The sequence below is a fragment of the Saimiri boliviensis genome, chromosome 20 (genome assembly GCF_048565385.1).
Source record: "Saimiri boliviensis isolate mSaiBol1 chromosome 20, mSaiBol1.pri, whole genome shotgun sequence".
NCBI classification, from domain to species: Eukaryota; Metazoa; Chordata; class Mammalia; order Primates; family Cebidae; genus Saimiri; species Saimiri boliviensis.
Genome location: NC_133468.1, coordinates 27,320,053 through 27,339,965, shown reverse-complemented (window position 1 = coordinate 27,339,965; position 19,913 = coordinate 27,320,053). Strand labels below are relative to the sequence as shown.

General features: G+C 56.5%; 2 protein-coding genes across 6 annotated transcripts in view; one reads left to right on the top strand and one right to left on the bottom strand.

The window, feature by feature from the left end:
- Nucleotides 1-7,448, top strand: part of RADIL (Rap associating with DIL domain) — a 91,279-nt gene extending 83,831 nt beyond the window's left edge. The window contains exons 16-17 of one of the 3 annotated variants that reach the window (XM_074390467.1): nucleotides 654-806; nucleotides 958-7,448. The gene's annotated coding sequence lies outside the window, so the exon portion shown is untranslated. Of the gene's footprint in view, nucleotides 1-653 lie in introns of all 3 variants that reach the window. The other 2 variants (XM_074390466.1, XM_074390465.1) reach the window with 2 other exon arrangements.
- Nucleotides 2,298-18,733, bottom strand: AP5Z1 (adaptor related protein complex 5 subunit zeta 1). Of its 3 annotated transcripts, none has more exons than XM_010345365.3 (17): nucleotides 18,557-18,733; nucleotides 12,172-12,309; nucleotides 11,719-11,905; nucleotides 9,871-10,015; nucleotides 9,544-9,653; nucleotides 8,948-9,116; nucleotides 8,316-8,456; nucleotides 7,919-7,956; nucleotides 7,672-7,834; nucleotides 6,587-6,765; nucleotides 6,229-6,371; nucleotides 5,719-5,859; nucleotides 5,069-5,180; nucleotides 4,159-4,256; nucleotides 3,519-3,651; nucleotides 3,223-3,437; nucleotides 2,298-2,964 (listed from the first exon to the last, which is right to left on the bottom strand). In XM_010345365.3, exons 1-17 carry the CDS (start codon nucleotides 18,595-18,597, stop codon nucleotides 2,694-2,696), a joined length of 2,424 nt encoding a protein of 807 aa, XP_010343667.2. In that variant the 5' UTR covers nucleotides 18,598-18,733; the 3' UTR covers nucleotides 2,298-2,693. The 3 variants fall into 3 exon arrangements, with proteins under 3 accessions (XP_010343667.2, XP_074246569.1, XP_074246570.1); XM_074390468.1 differs by lacking the exon at nucleotides 18,557-18,733 and adding an exon at nucleotides 15,214-15,308; XM_074390469.1 differs by lacking the exons at nucleotides 2,298-2,964; nucleotides 3,223-3,437; nucleotides 3,519-3,651 and having other exon boundaries at nucleotides 4,217-4,305; nucleotides 18,557-18,690.
- Between the last annotated feature and the right edge of the window lie 1,180 nt (nucleotides 18,734-19,913).

Here is a 19,913-nt window from a genome sequence, read left to right as displayed (position 1 = left end):
GCAGAGGTTGCCGTGACCTGAGATCGCACCATTGCACTTCAGCCTGGGTGACAGAGCAAGACTCTGTCAAAAAAAAAAAAAAAAAAAAAATTAGCTGGGCATGGTGGCAGGTGTCTGTAATACCAGCTACTCGGGAGGCTGAGGCAGGAGAATGGCTTGAACCCAGGAGGTGGAGGTTGCAGTGAGCTGAGATTGTGTCATCACACTCCAGCCTGGGTAACAGAACAACTCTGTCTCAAAAAAAATGAAAAAAGAAAAAAAGGCTACTCCATCGACAGAGCAGCAGGGTGGGCTGCCAGACTGAGTATACTTAAGAGTTATTTCTTGATTATATGCTAAACAAGGGGTGGACTATTCCGAGTCTTCTAGGAAAGGGATGAAGATTTCCGGGAACTGAAGGTCCTTCCCCTTTTTAGACTATATAGGGTAGCTTCCTGATGTTGCCGTGGCATTAGGAAACTATCACTGTGCCGGTGGGAGTGCCTTTTAGCATGCTAATACATTATAATGAGTGCATAATGAGCAGCGAGGATGAGTAGAGATCACCGTGGTTGCTGTCTTGGTTTTGGTGGGTTTTGGCCAGTTTCTCTACAGCATCTTATTTTGTCAGGAGTGTCTTCGTGACCTGTATCTTGAACCTGCATCTTGTGCAGCCCTCCTATCTCATCCCGAGACGAAGAATGTCTATCCTGGGAATGCAGCCCAGTAGGTCTCAGCTTGGTTTTACCCAGCTGCCATTCAAGATGGAGTTGCTCTAGTTCCAGCGCCTCTGACATAATATGAAGTCATGCAACATGTGACCTAGGGTTTGCATTCTTTCACTTGTATAACGTTTCTAAGGTTCATTATCTTTTCTGTAAATCTGAAACTATTCTAAAATTTTAAAGTTTATTTTAAAAACAGTTGAGAGCTGGTGAGCTCTGCCCTTTTCCCAGCTGTCTCCTGGAATCCCCCCAGGAGGCCGCTCCTCCTTGGGCTGGGGTCGTGCCCTCGGAGTCACCAAGATGAACTGGACAGCCCTGCAAGCCACACTCCCCCGTCCTAAGCCCGGCGCAGCTGCACAGGCTGCGGGAGTAGCACCAGGTGGCCTGGGCGGTGGCCCCATCAGTGCCTGGGAGCTGGGAGCCAGGATAGCACCGACGTCTTCAGGTCAGTGAAGCCCCGCCTCAGGGCAGGAGGGGAGCTGGGGACTCCGTGGGAGACTCATTTTAAGGCTAGGGGCGTCACCGCGCTCTCTGAACTTCAGGATGGGCCCAGCAGCGCCTTCACACCCTCTGCTGCTGGCGGGGTCGTGCAGCGCACGGGGAAGCTATCCCGAGACCTGCGCACATACATGCACGTGCGCACGCACACCTCGGTGTGCACAGTTCTACACGTGCGCTGCTGTTTCCACGTGGAAACACAAACAGCCGACGGAAGCGCCTGCCAGCGCATGCCTTTCCTGCGGCCCCGGGCTATTCTGGGCCCAGCCCGCCCGGCCGCGGGGGACACCATCCGCCCTGGAGCTCAGAACGCGACCCCAGGCTGCGGCGCAGGGGAGCACTTCCTGGGCTGGAACCTGGCGGTGAGGACCCAGCGGGTTCGGCCTGAGCGTCTGGGGAGCTCCAGAGCCCGCACGGTGTCCCCTGCTCCGCCCCCTGCGTCACCCGCCCTCTCCATAGTCCAAAAGCCGGGCTAGGGGCAGGATCCCCTGGCCATCTTCAGCTGGTGGTTTTTGGCCGCGAAGCCGTGGGGAATCTGGGGAGGTGGCGGGGCCAGAGCAAAACGTGGGCCGGAGGCGGAGCCAGAGCCGGGGGTGGGACGCGAGGCTCGCGGGGCAATGGCGCCCCCTGGTGGCTGAGCCCGTCCTAGGCGCCAGGCAGAACGCCGGACAAAGCTGTGCCTCAATGGCCCGGCGGATAGGAGTGCAGGGCCCGGGAAGTTGGCGGGGCCGGTGCCGCCTCCTCAGGCGCTCCCCTTCGCGCGAAGCCAGCGCTCTGAGCACAGCCCTCGTGCAGGTGGCTCCCTGGCCTTCCCCTCCGAATGGCCGGAGGCTGAGGCTGCACAGGCCACGGCACCTGCAGCCCTCCCGGGCCCTTTTCTCAAGAGCATCAAAACGGGTACTGACTAAGCACACCGCGCAGCAGAGTGACCACCCCCTGGGAACTCGCGCCACTGCCTTCTGCACAGTGCATGAATGCCGTTTTCAGCAGCAGCTGGCAGCAGCCTGGCCTGGCAGAGCCCCCAGGACTGGCAGCAGCTGCAGGGGCTCCCATCCCTGGCCCTCTCCCCAGGGTGCAGGGCACTGTTCACAGAGACACTTGTTAAAGGATATTTATTTTTATTGCACCTTTTCCTGCCCCTAAACTGCCCAAGAACAAAGACTAGGAAACAGACCCGGCAGCCTCCACCCAGCCCAGCCACAAGGCCTCAGCCTCCCATCAGAGCCGCTCCACAGCTCCCCTCAGCTCAGCTCAGCTCAGCTCAGCATGGCCGAGGAGCAAAAAGCTCGGAGACAAAGCCCAGAGGGTGAACAGGGGGCCAGCTCTGAGTGTCGCTAAGGGCACCAAGCCCAGCCTGGGCCCTGCCTCTCTCCCAGGACTCCCGTGCCCTCCTGAGTTCCTCTCCATCACAAAAGCTGACAGCTTGGCCCTAACAGCAAGCTGGTGGCCCCAGGTTCTTAATCTGCGCCAGCATCCCTGGCCACTGTCCCTTCACCCTGGCAGGAGTCCGGCCTCCCTCTCCACCAGCCGGCTGACTGTGCGCAGAGCCAGGGGCAGGGCTGTGTTGGCATCGCGGTGATAGCGGGGGCTGCACACCTCCGCGCTGGGCGTGAACACGAACTGGGCCACACTGGGCATCTTCAGCAGGGTCAGCAGCTCCGTGGCCCGGGTGCGGATGGCTTCCACGCCCTCCTCACTGTGCGTGGAGCTCGTGGCCGGGCTCTGAGCCAGGTTCCTCATCTTTGACAGCAACAGAGAGGTCCTGGGGAAGAGGGTCCCAGCCGTGAGCTGCAGATACTCCCCTCGCAGGGATAGCGTCTGTGTGGAGGGGCCAAGCCCCACAGCACCCAGCCACAGTGGCTTTAGCTCAGCAGGACCCACCCCAGCCCGGCCAGCTTCGCCCACCCAGGACCTGAGCTGCTGAGGTCATTTCAAGACACCTGGACAGGAAGACCTCAGACGCCTCAGCTCTTCCTTCCCCAGAAAGCCAGAAGGCCTCTCTGCCTCCCCGCCCAGGCACCTGGGGATCAGGTCTTGGCTCCGGGAGGCCAGCTTCGTCAGCGTCGTCATCAGCACAGTGACTACCTGTGGGGGACAGCCAGGCAGGGTGGCAGAGGGGCGGCACTGGGTGATCTCGAACAGCAGGGCCTCCAGGGCTTCGAAGAACTTGTTGATCTGCTCCACGGTGCACCTCCGATCGTAGGTCACCGACAGGTACTCGCCGATGGCCCACACCTAGGCCCAGGGACACAGGCTCAGCCCCCACCCAGGCCTCCTGGGTCAGGAGTGGTGGAGGGAAGCCAGCGCCTGCCTTACCACGCTGGTGACGAGGCTCGCCCTGCCTCGGAGGCCATTCACGCTGCCCAGGAACTCCAGGAGGTCTCTCGCCAGCTCCACCACCAGCGAGGGCTTCAGCTTACACAGGGCCAGGAACTGGGAGCTCAGCACCCTGCCCAAGAGCCGGGTCCATGCTTGCTCTGTGCAGACGCCTGACCCTGTCCCCATCCCCTACCCCATCCAGGCCAAGGGTCCTGAGGGAGCCAGGAAGTGTCAGTGGCAGGTGCAGGCTGCACCCTCAGACAGGGACGTTAACAGATGATCGCCATCCCTAGAGGAACTGTTCACCTCACTGGGGAGAAGGCTGGCACCTGCACTGGCCTTGGGGCCCCAGCTCAAAGTGGAACCAGGACGGGCCTTTGGAGAGAAGGACCCAAGGGACGGGGTGTAGAAGAGGGACTTGAGCCAGCCCCGAAGATGACAGGTTCGGCAGAGGGAAGGACAGGGACAGAGAAGAAGAGCCCAGGACTGGGCATGGGGCCGAGGGTGGGGGTGGCAGGGTCTGGGGCTGTTGAGGGCCCAGCTGGGGGCGGAACTGCAACCACTGAAGGGAAGGGAGAGGGAAGGGGTCCAGGAAGTGCCTGCCCAGGGCTGTGGTGGGGGCGCAGGAGGGACCCACCTGTGTACACGGGCCGCGTACCCTGGTGCTGGGTAGAGAGAGTCGCTCCTGCCCAGGAGCAGCAGTGCCAGCTGGTTGGTCAGGGCCCCATCAGCCACCTGGGGGTCGGGATCAGAGACGGGCTCAGCTTCACCCACACTGCAGGCCCTAAGGTGGGGGTGAGGCCATGGTGAAGGCTGGGGGCAGCCAAGAGGCTGGAAACTTCTTGTCCACTGCCTTCTCCAACACCCAGGGATACAGAGACTAAGCTGGCAGCATCTGGGCACTGGGAGGGAAGCCCTGGGGCAGGCCCAGGAGCCCCTGGAGAAGTGTGGCTTCTGCTCCATGGCTCCTCTGCCAACACCCGCTCTGTAAGGCTGGGGGCAAGTCCTGCTTGGCCAAGGGTGCGCCCAGGGGATGCCCAGCCCTGCGCCCAGCCCCCTGCCAGCCTGCTCCCTTCTCGGCTCTCCTGTGCTGGCGTCCCACTTGTAGCGCTCCCAGAGGTGGGAACCAGCGACCAGGTGTGGGTTGGGGGAGCCACCAGCCTTTGGGAGCCTTTATTTTGGCCTCGGATGCAGATGTTAAAGGTATCAGGGCTTGGGGGGACAAACTGCTCTGCCCCAGCTGTGCTGCCAGCGCCAGGGCTGCTCACTTTCCCCCGATGGGAGACGGGGCCTGCTGGAAGGAGGTGGAAGGGACCTGCCGGAACGGGGGGGACAGGGCCTACTGGGATGGGAGTGGGAATGGGCCTGCCAGGATAGGGGATGTGACCTGCCAGCATGTGGGACGGGGCCTGCCAGGGCTGTAGCATGTGGCTGTGGACAGTGGGTGTGGTGGGATGAGCCTTCTGCAAACCTCAGGGGGACCCTGCTGGCTGGCTCTGGCTTGCCTTTTGGTTGTGGGAATGGGGGGCTCCAGGCAGTGGGCTCACCTGGGTCACCGCTGAGAAGAACACCTGCAGCAGTGTGGGCACGGCCTCAGCACACTGGGCCACACGGGCGCAGCCGGCCATGGGCTGCAGCAGCTGGTGGAGCGGTGCCAACCTGGGGACACAGTGTGGCCGTGAGAGCCGCCTGCTCCCTTACCCGGTGACTGCTGGCCAGGGCCAGGCATCGGGGCCACGTCATCACTACCCCCTCTCATGTGGCTGTGCCCACTCCCATCCTCGATTCTCGCCTCTCAGGACCACCTGCTCTCCTGGGCTCAGGGAGACCCCCGGTGTTGGCATACTGAGGACAGTGGAGCCGTCGGGGCAAAGGCTGGTGTGGGCCAGGGGCAGGAGGTCTGTGGGCCAGTCCTGGGCCTCCTGCTTCCTGGGCTCAGCCTCGGTTTCTCCATCTGCAAAATGGCAGCCACAGGGCCGACCCCCAGGCTTCTAAGAGTTGATCTGGGCAGCAGAGAGAGCTGAGCCCTAGGCCCCCATCCAGCAGACCATGCTGCAGGAGGGCCTCTGCGACAGTCGTGACAGCTGCTCCCTGGGGTGGGAACACAGCCTTGTCTGGGGCATAAAGCACCCTAGCCTCAGCCCAGGGCCCAGCAGCCTGCCCCATCCTGGCAGCTCCCCATCCTGAGGGCCCCTACCTCTCAGTGGTGCCACTGGCCTTGGGGCGCAGCAGGTATTGGAAAAGACCCTGGAACTGTGGGTCCCGGAAGGCCTCCAGGCAGCTGGGGACCCTGAGAGAGGTGTCCCAGAGTGGCCTCTCAGATGGAGCTGGTGATGACCTGCGTGGACAGACATCCAAGGCCGGGCTGGGATTCGGCACAGGCCACTCAGGGTCCCATGCAGCCCCTGCCCCCACGGGCACACCCCTTGTTGGGAGACACACAGCAGGTGTCTGTAACATCACAGCGCCTGGATGCTGGGAAGGGCTTGGGGGCACGGGAAGGCTCCAGGCCTGGGCGTGAAGATGGGTGAGGAACTCCAGGGTGCAGGGGCTGCCCCTGGCGGGTGGCCAAGGGTGAGAGACTCGCCCTGTCCTGAAGGTGGCTTTGCAGGGCAGAACTGGCCGCGTGTTGGGGGTGTACAGGGGTCAGAAGCGGTGAGGAGAGGCCCAGTGTGCAGGACCAGCTGGCAGAGGGTGAGGGGCCCACCTGAGCTGCAGGTCCAGTGCCGCAGTCAGGCACGGCAGGTCCAGCAGTGCGTGCAGCATCTCCAGCGCCGTGCTGGCGTCCACCAGGGCCGGGAGGAGCTCCACGAACTCGGAGGTGAGGGGTGGGCTGTTCCAGCCCAGGAACTGTAGGCACAGCGCAGTGGTTTGGTCAGAGCTCAGAGCTGTGGGGCAGGCGTGATGCCACATGGGCACCCTGGGCCCTCACCTTGTGCTGCACCCCACATTCCAGGCCCAGGGTCCACAGGGCTCTATGCTCAGCCAGGACTTGCCCTGAACCCTGCTGGAAAGAGGGGAGGAGGCCAACCCCCGCCCTGGCAGCCAAGGATGCCCAAATTTGCCTTAAAGAGGTTGGGGAAGCTCAATTTGAGGGTGCTGAGGTGCCCAGCAAACAGGTGGAGGTTGTCCCTGCAGAACTGGATGAACTCGAAGGCCAGCATGGGGCTGTGGAACTGCTCAGATGGGATCCTGGTGAACAGGTGCCGGTAGACAGCTTCCGAGTCCACCGCAGCCACCTCCCCTGCAAGACCAGGGCCCGTCAGGGCGCACGCCTGCTGGACGCACGTGTCCTGACCTAGACCTAGTCCTGGCAGTGCCGCTCTGTGGCTGGTTAGGGCACCTGAGTCTCGGGCCTGCTCTCCAGGACACCAAGGGCTCTCTCCTACGTCCTACGCCGGGACGCCGGGGAAGCTACACTCGGTCTCCCCTCTCCCAGCAACACGGCCAGCTCGTGAGTCACACAAACCATGGCACATTTTTTGGAAGGTGCTAGTTCCTAGACTTTTGAATTTCATGGGCTAGGGACACAGCAAAGAGTTTCTGTTTATTTTTCTATTTAAAAGTTTGAAAATTACCAACATTTAGCACAGGGATCCATAAAAAAGAAACATGACGGCTGGGCGCGGTGGCTCACACCCGTAATCCCAGCACTCAGGGAGGCTGAGGCGGGTGGATCACGAGGTCATGAGATAGAGACCATCCTGGCCAACATGGTGAAACCCTGTCTCTACTAAAAATACAAAAATTAGCTGGGCGTGGTGCCGTGCACCTGTAATCCCAGCTACTCAGGAGGCTGAGGCAGGAGAATTGCTCGAACCTGGGAGGCGGAGGTTGCAGCGAGCCGAGATCGTGCCACTGCACTCCAGCCTGGCGCCTGGCAACAGAGTGAAACTCTGTCTCAAAATAAAAAAAAAAAAAAAGAAATATGAGCTGAGTGTGGTGGTTCATGCCCCTAATCCCAGCACTTTGGGAGGCCAAGGCAGGAGGACTGCTTATGGCCAGGAGTTTAAGACCAGCCTGGCCAACATAGGAAGACCCATCTCTATTCAATTTTTTTTTTTTAAAAAAAAGGGAAGAAGAAATCCTGTCCTAAAATGAAGGGCAGGGGCAGAGTCCCGAGAGCTGTCACCACCCCCTCTGGGCTCACCATGGCTCAGGAAGAAGCGGGCGAGCGGCAGCAGCACCCGCACAGAGGCGGGGTCCCCCTGCAGCCGCCCGTGCAGGGCCTTCAGGCAGGAGAGGCTGCGGTACAGGAAGGACGGGTCCTGCCGGCACAGCACGTCCAGCACCAGCACGGCCTCCACCAGGCACTGCGGGACACGAGCCGCGTCAGACGGGCTGAGTTACCACCTCCCGCAGCTGCCCCCCTGGTCCCCCCAGCCCCAGCCACTTACAGCTTTCTGCAGGTCAGAGTCCCCCTTCCTCAGGGCTCCTGGAAGGAAGGGAATAGGTCAGCCGGCTCTGCCTCAGCCTCAGAGCAGCCCAATGAGGGTGCGGCGTGTGTCCTGGAAGCTCCAGGCAGGACTGGGAGCAGAGGGGCAGACAGGCCCCCAGGGGGACTCAGTGGGACTAAGGCTGAGGGGCCGAGGCGGGACAGGGCCAGGCTAGGGGCTGGGTTGGAGCCTGAAGAGCACTTGGGGCTGACCCCAGAAACAAAACGCCCCTGCTCCAAACTGGCTCCCCAGGGCCCACCCTCTGGAGCAGCAGCTTGAGGAAAATCTGCGGGCCTCGGGTCACCTTGTGTGGCAGGTGGGTGGAGCTGGGGGGCCAGTGCCTGGGTGGGGGACTCACGCCGGTTACTCTGCTCGATGAGGCGCTGGCAGTACTCGAAGGCCACCTCCCGAAGCCGCTCTCGGGGCGGCAGCAGGCGGCCAGTGGAGGAGGTGGCGGAGATCACCGACAGCGTGGAGCCTTCCTGCTCTGACCCGTCATCTGTGAGAGGAGGGGACGCTCAGCAGGCTGCTGCATGGCTCCTGGCCTGGGACATGCCCGCTGCCCCTGCTTGGAAGGGCAGGAAGGGAGCACAGCCCCCAGCCCCTCCCAGGGGTGTGCGGTGTCGCCATCTTGGGACGTCCACCCGCCTGGCAGCTTCCCCATCATGGCCGCCCTTCAGGGGAGCTGAGGCTTCTTCCCCAGCAAGTCCACGGAGCAGCTGCGAGGAGCACTGGTGTCACTCCCACTCCAACAGTCTTAAGGGCGCCTGCCTTAAACGGTGACTCTGCTTCTCTTGCACATCACGTGATGGTCACATGTCATCCACAGAGGACCCCCGGTGCTGACCCTGGACCCCACCCACGCTGGCCAGGAGTGTTCTCTGCCCAGCCCTGACCTCTGCTGCATTCTGGGCACACCTGTGTCCCCCGAGACCGACCCACAGTGCACCCACCTCCCACCTGTCTGACACCGCCCCATCCCCAGCACACCTGTGTCCAGGGCACCTGGGCCCTCAGGGCCGCTGTGCAGCAGCCACGCCCGCAGCATGGAGAAGCCCTGCACGTTCAGCCACTGGTCCTCCGTGAAGCGGTGGCCGGTAGATAGCACCGTGAAGAAGTCTGTGGCCACCGCCCCATCCACCTCGGTGATGGGGCCCGGCTGTGGGAGGGACAGGCAGGGGTGGGTGGAGGGGCTGAGGCCGGGAAAATGCTGACAAGAACACAAGCTCCTCAGGAGGGTGGAGGGGAAGCTGCCTGAACGTGAGCTGGGGCAGCGGCCCACCCTGTGTGACGCAAAAACACCGTCCCCACCTGACCCCCAGGCAGATGCGCGTTCCACATCCTCCTGCGCAGGCCCCGGGAGTGAACCCACACACAGATCCCCAGAGCCACACAGGTCGGGGGACTGCGGCCCTGTATGGCCCAAGCCCCACAGCAGAGGCAGGCTTGTCCTGGACCCCGAGCGAGGACAGCAGGCATGGATGGGGACCCGCTGGGCAGGGCTGGCCACAGTGGGCACAGGAGCTCCTGGGGAGGGGCTGTCTGTGACTCTGTTCCCCATGGTCCCGGAACAGCCCCGCCCTCACCTGCCGGGTCCTGGGCGTGGAGAAGAAGCTGCTGGAGTGCGGGAACCCTTGCTGGAGGCTGGCATAGCGCAGCCAGTCGACCAGCCGCTTGCTGAGCAGGGTGGTCTGGTCTGCAGTGGGTGTGGTGGCATGGGGAGAGGAGGTTAAATCCTACGGATGTCAGGATGCTGGCCGATTTTTCTCAGAAAACAGAATCGGGCAGCGTCCCAGGCCCTTGGGCCACCCTGTTCCCCCACCCCCCCCATGCCCCCAACCCACCACAGGCCTTGCAGGGAAGGACCTGGAAGGGCAGACCCTGAACAGCCTCTCAGGAGGGGCCCCACGTACCCTCCTGGAGGGTGCCCGGGCTGAGGACCACGGCCTTGGCCATGACGGGGAGGAGGTGTCTGAGGCTGGGCCCCTCTGGCTGCCGGCTCTCCAGGGCCCGCAGCACGCCCTGGCCCACGGCTCGGACCTCCTCATTTCTGTCACCCTTCAAATCAAACACGGGGCAAACGGTGGGGTACTGGCCCATGTCACCTGCCAGAGACCAGCTCCGCCCATTTCAGAAGTCTGTGCGACACTCCTGAGAAGCGTGGGTTCCTGAGACCCCCGGCCCAAGGGGTGGCAGGGTGGACATTGTGCCCAGGCCCACCCAGGGCAGCAAGGTGGTGCCTGCACCGCCTCCAGCCTCTTTCCCTGCGAGCTGCATCCCTGAGGCTGGAGGAGGCCTGGGGGGGGCATGGCTAATTCAATGCTAAAAACACAGCGGAGGCCACCATGGGCGTGGCTGTAGCCACAGGACACCACATCCTATGGGGCCTCCAGTGTGGAGTCCCGTCTTTAAACCGCCCACCTCACTCTGCACAGCCAGATGCTGAAACTGAGCAGCACCAGGCGCACCCGGCACACGGGCCAGGTGGTCAGGGACAGGAGGAGGGCACTGGGTGGCCGGGAGGCCACGTGCCTGGTGGGAGGTGCACCGTTGGTGCCTGGCGGCAGTTCTGCGAGATCATCTTCCACCAAAAAAAATGAGAGTTGCTTGAGGAAAAGGGGCTGCTTCCAGGCTAGGGCAGGAAATGAATAAGAGCCAGAGTCATCTTGTCACAAAGGCGAGGAACCACCGCAGCATTACCGGGGTCATCTTGGGGGCCTGGAGGTGGCCTGCAGGGGCTCCATGAGGTGAGGGAGCTGACCCCAATGACGGGGCACAAGGCCCGGTACACTGGCGCCTGTGACCTCTCACAGCAACCACAGGCTCTACGGCACCCTTTGGGCTGACTCTGCACCCCCGGGCAACCCACGAGCAGAGGCAGCAGCTTCCCTCACACAAAGGCAGCCTGTGAAGCCCCGGATGCCCACGCTGAGCGTCCAGGCCTGCTCCCGACACAGAGGGAGGGAGGACATGGACTTGGGAAAAACTTCTGGCTGAGAAGGGTGGTCTGCCTGAGCCCAGGAGTTCGAGACCAGCCTGGGCAACATAGTGAGACCCCAGGTCCCTACAAAAAATACAAAACTTAGCTGGGTGTGGAGATGCATGCCAGTAATCCCATCTACTCAGGAGGCTGAGGTGGGAGGACTGCTTAAGCCATGGAGGTGGAGGCTGCAGTGAGCTATGATCACGCCACGGCACTCCAGCCTGGGCAGCAGAGACACTGTTTCTAAAAAAAACACCACCACCACCACCAACAAAAACAAAAAAAGGTCTGGAGACCTGGCCTTCCCCGACACACTGCCTCAGGGCCGTGCCTGAGAAACCAACCTCCGTCACCTCTACTGTGCCCCTCTTACAGCACAAATCCAGGTCTGAAAACTCCTGGAACGGGGCCCAGGGAGCTGAACCTGCTGCTCTATCCACGTCACCCACGCTGCCCTATGTGGGTCTCAGAATGCCACCAGAGCAGCCCTGGCTCTGCAACCTCACTGAGTCGTCAGCAGGGCCTCGGGATGACGGTCTCCCCAGGAACAGGGGACACAGGAGGTGGGGCACCGGCAGGTGTCTGCTTGTTCTAGGCGCATCTCGGTGCTGAGTGTCTGGCACACCTGAGGCTGTGACTGGCACGGGGACCTGAGTCCACCAGCCCTACATGGCACATTGGTGCACGTGAGGGGACACAGGCCAGCCTGCTGGGTGCACCCGAGGCCCCAGGAACCCTGGGGCTGGATGGCCCACTGGGGTGGTGACTGCCACGTTACCTGGGCCAAGAGCACAGAGGCCACCAGGCTCAGCTGCCGGCTGTTCTGGGTGTGATCCCAGGCCAGGCTGAGGCTGTCGCAGGGGGACATCTCTCGCAGGATGGCGGTGCAGAGCACCTGGAGCTGCTCGGGGCACGCAGGCAGGCTGAGGGTAGCCTGCAGCAGGTCTATGCACGTCTTCTCCAGCCTGCAAGGCCAGATGCCCACAGCGGGCGGTCACATGTCATGCCCGTGGCAGGAGCATCCGGCGCCCCAGAGGACCTGGCCGGGCATCCTCGGGCAGGGGGACAGAGCGTTTTATGTGAGGACGGACCTTCAGCACCAGTTTCAGTAGACAAATGACTCAACCCCCTACCCCCAACCAAGGAGCATCTGCGCTGACCTGCTGGGCATGGGGCGGGTTCTCCTAGAGCCGCTGCGTTGGGAGCCGGCCTGAGCCGTGGCCACACTCACCTCCGGTGGTACTTTGTGGCTGAGATGATGAGGAAGAGCCTCTGCAGGGAGTCGACGGTGTCCGGCCCCAAGTCCTCCGTCTGCAGTAATTTACTGATCCGGGAACAGAACTTCTTCAGCTCCTCGTCCTGGATCTCCCTAAAAAGAGAAGAGGACTTCAGGACCCAGAAGCACTCACCGCTCTGAACCAAAAAAAAGAATAACTCTTGGAGTGGGGAAAAATCCCTCTTTAGAAAAGAGAAGCCGAGGCCAGGTGCGGTGGCTCACACGTCTAATCCCAGCACTTTGAGAGGTTGAGGCGGGTGGATCACGAGGTCAAGAGATCAAGACCTGGCTAACACTGTGAAACCCCATCTCTTTCTAAAAATACAAAAAATTAGCCAGGTGTGGTGGTATGTGCCTGTAGTCCCAGCTCCTAAAGAGGATAAGGCAGAGGAATCGCCTGAACCTGGGAGTTACAGTGAGCCGAGACTGAGCCACTGCACTCCAGCCTGGATACAAAGCAAGATTCCATCTCAAAAAAAAGAAGCCGTGTCTGGGAGGAACACGGTTCTACCACTCAATGCTTCTTGAGAAAAATTCACTGATTCGCCAAACTGGCCTCTCTCACCCTATGATTTCTCGATCCATCGCTGTGACTTACTATGACAAATCTCACGCACGGAGACTCAGGTACTTAGATTTTGTTACTCCAGGAGCAGAAGGACTAAAACCGGTTCTTTTTAGGAGTAAAAAGATCGAAGACATCTTTTGAAAAGCAACTTATTCTACACTAAATTTCCTACTCTTGAGAGCTTTTCGCTTATGGGAACGAGAATAAAATCTCCTATCTTAAAGAACAAGTGTTACGACATATTGTAAGGTAAGCCTGTTATAATTTTTACCAGAATAAGTAACTGGCTTAATTTAAAACTCTTTCTAGTAAGCCACAGGTAAGATACTGAATAAATTCCCAAATGGAAACCTGTTTTTTTTTTTCTTTTTTTGGAGTCCGATGTATGAGGGCAGGAAGCACCCAGCATAGCCAAATGGAATCGTGTTTTTAGGTTTCTATTCTAGCCTAAAAGAAAGAGGCAATAATGCAAAGGGTCTGCTGTGTCAGGGGCCTCGGGGGGCTCCCTGAGAAGTCCCCTAAGTGGCTGTGCCCTCTACAGGCCACCTGTAATTCCAGCACTTTGGGAGGCTGAGGTGGGAGGATCACTTGAGCCCAGGAGTCTGAGATCAGCCTGGGCAACACAGTGAGACTCCTTCTCTACAAAAGAATTAAAAAAAAAAAAATTTGCTAGGCATGGTGTAGTCCTGGCTACCTGAGAGGCTGAGGTGGGGGAACTGCTTGAGCTAGAAGATCAGGCTGCAGTGAGCTGAGATTGCGCCACTGCACTCCAGCCTGGCTGACAGCGTGAGACCCTGTCTCAAAAAAAAAAAAAAAAAAAAAAAAAATTACAATGGAGAATCTTTCCCAGAAAGGTGGAACTCCTCATCCCGATTTCATTTCCTTCAGCATATTCTCCAAATCCCAAGCTTCCTTCTAAAAAGCCAACTCACCCAAACCCTTCCATAGCTCCTCACTGCTTTCAAATCCAAACCCCTACAGACCCTAATGCTTCCTAGAAGACCCTTGCCCCGGGTTCCTTCTCCAGCCTCCATGTCCTGTTTCTCTTGCTTCTGCTCCTTCACACGGACCCTCTGCCTGAAACATACCCCAGCTTCCGGTCAGCGGCTCTACCTCCATGCCTCAATCCTTGACTCGCTTCCTGCTTTCTCCATTTATCCTTCAGCTTACAGAGCTATCTTTGGTAACTTTTTCCACCCTTGCTTCCCGTATCTCTGACACATTTAGAGAGAAATTAAAGTTCACTCCAAATCTTTTTGGCTTTCTTTGGAAACAGGGCTTCCCTATGTCACCTGAGCTGGAGTGCAGTGGCACAATCATAGCTCACTGCAGCCTCAACCTTCTTGGCTCAAGTGGGATGATACTGCCTCCTGCCTCAGGCTCCCAAGTAGCTGAGACTACGGGTGCATGCCACCACACTTGGCTAAGTTTTTAAAAAATTCTGTTTTGTAGAGATGGGTCTTGCTATGTTGCCCAGGCTGGTCTTGAAGTCTTGGCCTCAAGCAATCCTCCTAACTCGGCCTCCCAAAGTGCTGGGATTACAGGTGTGAGCCACTCACTGTGCCTAGCCCACTCCAAACCTTAACCCTCAAACTATAGCTGTATATTTTAAAACACCACCAGAAATCATAGGGTTAAATTTATAGTGAAAACAAGTAAGCCCTGATACATTATTAACCTTCTTTAAACCTTAACAGAGGGCAACTGTAGAACTCATGTATGTTATGTAGGGAAATTCAACCACACTCTCCTCAAAAATGCCTGCCCACCCTAGCCAAGGAGGAAGAGAAACAGGTATTTAAATAGTGAGGGCTCGGCCGGGCTTGGTGGCTTGCACCTGTAATCCCAGCACTTTGAGAGCCCAAGGTGGGCAGATCACCTGAGGTCAGGAGTTCCAGACCAGCCTGGCCAATGTGGCAAAACCCCATCCCTACTAAAAATACAAAAACTTAGCTGTGGGTGGTGGCAGGCACCTGTAATCCCAGCTACTTGGGAGGCTGAGGCAGGAGAATTGCTTGAACCTGGGAAGCGTAGGTTGCAGTGAGCTGAGATTGTGCCACTGCACTCCAGCCTGGGTGACAGAGGGAGACACTTTCTCAAATATAAATAAATGAATAATTAACTAGTGAGGGCTGTTCCTTTTGTCTTTCATGTCACAAGTTTATGACCTTGAGTAGCATGTGACTTGGGAATGGAGTTCTCAGTCAGTGTTTTTCCTTGTCTCTTGGTAAGGACTTTGGGATGAATATATTGCATGCTGAGTGAGATGCCAGTATTTTTCATTTTCATACAGTCCCTAAATTCAAATGACATATCTGTCCAGGATCCAAGATGGCTGATTACTAACAGCTCGGGATTGTAGCTCCCACTGAAAGCGCAAAGAACGAGAGGACGCCACAACTTCACATGAATTCTTGTTGCTCACGCACCAGGAGATTCCCAGCGGAGGAGCCCCACGGGTCGCCAGCGCGACTCTTGTGACCGGCGAGGCGGTTTTGCTGGTGCCTTGGAGCGACGGTTCTTGGTGCAGTCAGAAAAGCACCATCAATCTTAACGCCGCTGATTTAGTCGGCGCAGTGGGTTGCTCAGATTTCGGCGCTGAGAATCAGTAAGTCGGACGTCCACTCAGAAACCTAATTACAAAGACGGTGAATTCAAAGACCACAGATGGATAAATTTATAACGAAGGGAGGAAAACGGCCAAAAAAGGCTGAGAATGCCCAAGATCAGAACGCCTCTCCCTCAGCAGGGGATCCCAGTTCCTCATCAGCAATGGAACAAGGCTTGATGGAGAACGAGTGTGTTCCAATTACAGAAGCAGGCTTCAAAATGTGGATAATGAGAAACTTCTGTGAATTAAAAGAACTTGTTTTAACCCAATCTAAAGCAACTAAGAACTTTGAAAAAAGATTTGACGAAATGTTAACAAGAATATACAATTTAGAGAGGAATATAAGTGAATTGATGGAGCTGAAAAACACAATAGGAGAACTAGGTGAAGTATGCACGAGTTTTAACAGCCGAATTGATCAAGCAGAAGAAAGGATATCAGAGGTCGAAGACCAACTCAATGAAATAAAACAAGAAGACAAGATTAGAGAAAAAAGGATAAAAAGGAACGAGCAAAGTCTCCAAGAAATATGGGACTATGTGAAAAGACCTAATCTACGCTTGATAGGTGTACCTGAATGTGACGAAGAGAATGAATCCAAGCTGGAAAATACGCTTCAGGATATTATTCAGGAAAATTTTCCCAGCCTAGTAAGGCAGGATAATATTCAACTCCAGGTAATACAGAGAACACCACAGAGATATTCCTCAAGAAGAGCAACTCCAAGGCACATAATCGTCAGATTCACCAGGGTTGAAATGAAGGAGAAAATACTAAGGGCAGCCAGAGAGAAAGGTCAGGTTACCCACAAAGGGAAGCCTATCAGACTTACAGCAGATCTCTCAGCAGAAACCCTACAAGCCAGAAGAGAGTGGGGGCCAATATTCAACATCCTTAAAGAAAAGAACTTTCAACCCAGAATTTCACATCCAGCCAAACTAAGCTTCACAAGTGAAGGAAAAATAAAGTTTTCTGTGAATAAGCAAGCACTCAGAGATTTCATCACCACCAGGCCTGCTTTACAAGAGCTTCTGAAAGAACCACTACACATATGAAAGGAACGAACAATATCAGCCTTTCTAAAAAAATTATCAAAAAGAGCATCAATATAATGAAGAATTTACATCAACTAATGGACAAAATAGCCAGCTAATGGCAGTATTAAACTCACATATATTATTATTAATTCTAAATTTAAATTGACTAAATCCCCCAATCCAAAGACAGGCAATTTGAATAAAAAACTAAAACCCATCAGTATGCTGCATCCAGATCCATCTCACATTCAAGGATACACAAAGACTCCAAACAAGGGATGGAGAAAGATTTACCAACCAAACAGAGAGCTAAAATAAATAAATAAAAAGCAGAAGTTACAATTAAGCAACAAAGATCAAAAGAAGCAAAGAAGGACATTATATAATGATAAAAGGATCAATGCAACAACAAGAAGAGCTAAAGATCCTAAATATATACGCACCCAATACAGGAATACGCAGACATACAAGACTTATAAAGAGACTTAGACTCCCACATAATAATAATGGGAGACTTCAACATTAATATTCGACAGATCAATGAGACAGAAAATTAACAACGATATTCAGGATTTGAACTCAGATCTGGAACAAGTAAATGTAATTAACATTTATAGAACTCTCCACTTTAAATATACAAAATATACACTCTTATCAGTACCACATCATATCAACTTAGAAGTTTAAACGAAATGTTGGTTGGCTCCTTGTTTGTTATTCTCTTCCCTCATTTTCTTTCATGTCTCCATTATTAAGGACAATTATAGGCATACCCATATTTAGACTGCATTCTAGTCCGGGCAATAAAGCAATACCCCCATCCTCTCTCCCTCTTCCTCTTTCTCTTTCTTCCTCTTCTTTATTCTAAAAAAAAAAAAAAAAAAAAAAAAAAATGCATATCTGTCCAGGACTAAAGGGAAGATTGCCGGCGTTGAGCTACTGGGAGATGATACTGCATATTCACCAAGCACTTTCCTAATGAGTGCAATCTCCTTTTTTTTTTTTAAATAAGATGGGGTTTCACCTGATGGCCAGGTTGGTCTTAAACTCCTGACCTCAGGTGATCCACCCACCTCAGCCTCCCAAAGTGCTACGATTATAGGCGTGAGCCACCGTGTCCGGCTATGAGTGGAATCTTAAGGGTTACTTTGATCAGGGATTTTTGTCCTGTTCAGACTTTAGAACTTAATTTGCCTTCAAGCCCTCACTCACTATAATCATAGCAACTTCATCCATCCGAATCTTTCCCACCAATTGATCTAGCTCTGAATCCAGGTTTGCTTGTCTGTTTTGAGACGGAGTCTCGCTCTGTTGCCCAGGCTGGAGGGCAGTGGCGCCATCTTGGCCCACTGCAGCCTCCACTTCCTGGGTTCAAGGAACTCTCCTGTCTCAGCCTCCCGCCTCACCGAGTTTGTTTGTTTGTTTGCATTTACCAAGGGGCTGTAGTTCTGGCTGCATTTTCTTCTTTTAAGCATGTAGTATCAAACTTTGCCTGTTTGGTGGGCTGTGAGTCTTTTCAGTCCTGGCCTATGTTTTCCCCCATGACTGGTTAGAGGTGAGGAAGGGGCAACCCACTCGTTAGTGGGAGTACAAAGACAGCCTGGTACCAGCCTGGTGGGGGATTTCTTAGCCTAGCCAATACAACCGCGCAAGAGCGACCTTTCTAAGTGATAAAACCCTCCCACGGTTCCCCCAAGCCCTCAGACGGCCTCCAGCTCCGCAGCCCACAGCCTTACTCCTAAGCAGCCCTCCGACCTCTCTGTGACTTTGCGTCCTTAACTGCGAGGCAACGAAAGCTCCTGGATGCCCGATTACCTGCCAGACCCGGGGTTCTCACCACCAAGCCTTTGACCAAACTGTTGCCTGGGCCCCGCCCCACTTGCTTTCACTCACCAAGACTCTGCTCAGGTGTCACCTTTTCCGGGGACCCACCGTGGCCCTCCCCGACCTCCTCACCCCAAGTCTGGCCGTCATGTTGCGTTTCCCCGATCCCCGAGTCTCCAGGACCGGTCCAGTCGGGCTCCTGCAAGGCGGGCGCCCGGACCCCTGCCCTGTGAGACCCACCCCCGGGAACCCCTAGGGAGAAGTGTGGGAAGGAGGGCCGGGGCTGCAGCTACCCCGCACCTGGCCTGGTGGAGCAAACTTTCCGCTCCTGCGGAGAACATCGCGCCGCTGCCGCCTCCAAGCGGGCATGAATCACGGAAACTCCAAGGGAAGCAGCCCAGCAGCCCCGCAGCCCCGCAGCCCCGCAACCCGGCCGACTTCCGGGACCGTATCACGCGAGCGCACCCGGCTTCCGCGGTTGCGTCATGTGACGCATCACGTGGACGAACGGACAGGTTGCTGGCCAATGGGCTTTGGCGTGAAGCGCTTGGGGCGGGGCATAGGTGCTCTGGCCTGGGGTGAAGGTCGGCGCCTGCGGAGACGGTCGGCACCTGGGGACTGCGGAGTGCAGCTACACTGGGACCTCGGTACTCGGGGTCCCGGCGCCCTTCGACCCCGGAAGCCCTTCCGGCGGAAACTGGGCGCCTGGGGCCTTGGGAGAGGGTGTCGCTGACTCCAAAGTGCTACTGCCCCAGTTCTGGTTTCTGTTTCGTAAGCAGCTTTATCGTGCTCGAGTCCCTACGTTAAGTAAGACCTAAGAATCTGACACAAACTCCGCCATTGGTGGGCTGAGCCCAGCAGCATCCAGCAGTTTGCAAGGAATTGCCGCGGCTCTGGACAGTTTTGGGAAATTTTTTTAGCTCCCATTTATTGAGCACCCATCCCGCGCTGTTTCTGCTGCTTGAAACAAACAAAAATCCCTTATTCATGGGATCTCGCGATCTCTTTTTTTTTTTTTGAGACCGAGTCTCCCTCTGTGGCTTAGGCTGGAGTGCAGAGGCGCAATCTTGGCTCACTGCAACCTCCGCCTCCTGGGTTCAAACGATCTCTTGCCTCAGCCTCCCGAGTAGCTGGGAATAGGTGCGCGCCACCACGCCCGGCTACTTTTTGTGTTTTTAGTAGAGATGAGGTTTCACCGTGTTGGCCAGGATGGTCTCGATCTCTTCACCTCTTGATCTGTCCGCCTAGGCCTCCCAAAGTGCTGGGATTAGCGATCTCTGTTTTACAGATGAGTCCACAGTCTCAGAGAGGGGAAGTTTCTGTTCATTCTAATAGATGTGTTGGTTGCCCCGGATGTGCTGGGGTCTAGGGATGTTTGCCACCCTGCAGACGGCAGGGTGACACAGGGCGACATATCAGCGTCATGATGAGCCCAAGGGTGTCCAGACCAAGGGGTAGAGATGGGGTGGGCTTAGGACAGGGATCTGCTTCCTGAGGCTTAAATGCACCCCAGGGAGAAAATGACCTCTGGCACAGGGGAGAGAATGGATGGGGAAGCTCCTGAGGGAGAGAGAAGGCTGGTACAGTTTTGTTCCGGGGAGGGAGGTTTGACTGGTGGATTTGCAGGCAGGAGGAAGAAAGTGGAGAAATCAAGGGT

Coding starts and splice junctions, on each gene's coding strand:
- AP5Z1 (XM_010345365.3), bottom strand. CDS start 18,597: ATGTTCTCCGCAGGAGCGGAAAGTTTGCTCCACCAGGCCAG. Junction 10,016..11,718: donor CCTCTGTGCTCTTGGCCCAG/GTAACGTGGCAG, acceptor TTTGATTTGAAG/GGTGACAGAAATGAGGAGGT. Junction 9,654..9,870: donor CCCGGGCACCCTCCAGGAGG/GTACGTGGGGCC, acceptor CACCCACTGCAG/ACCAGACCACCCTGCTCAGC.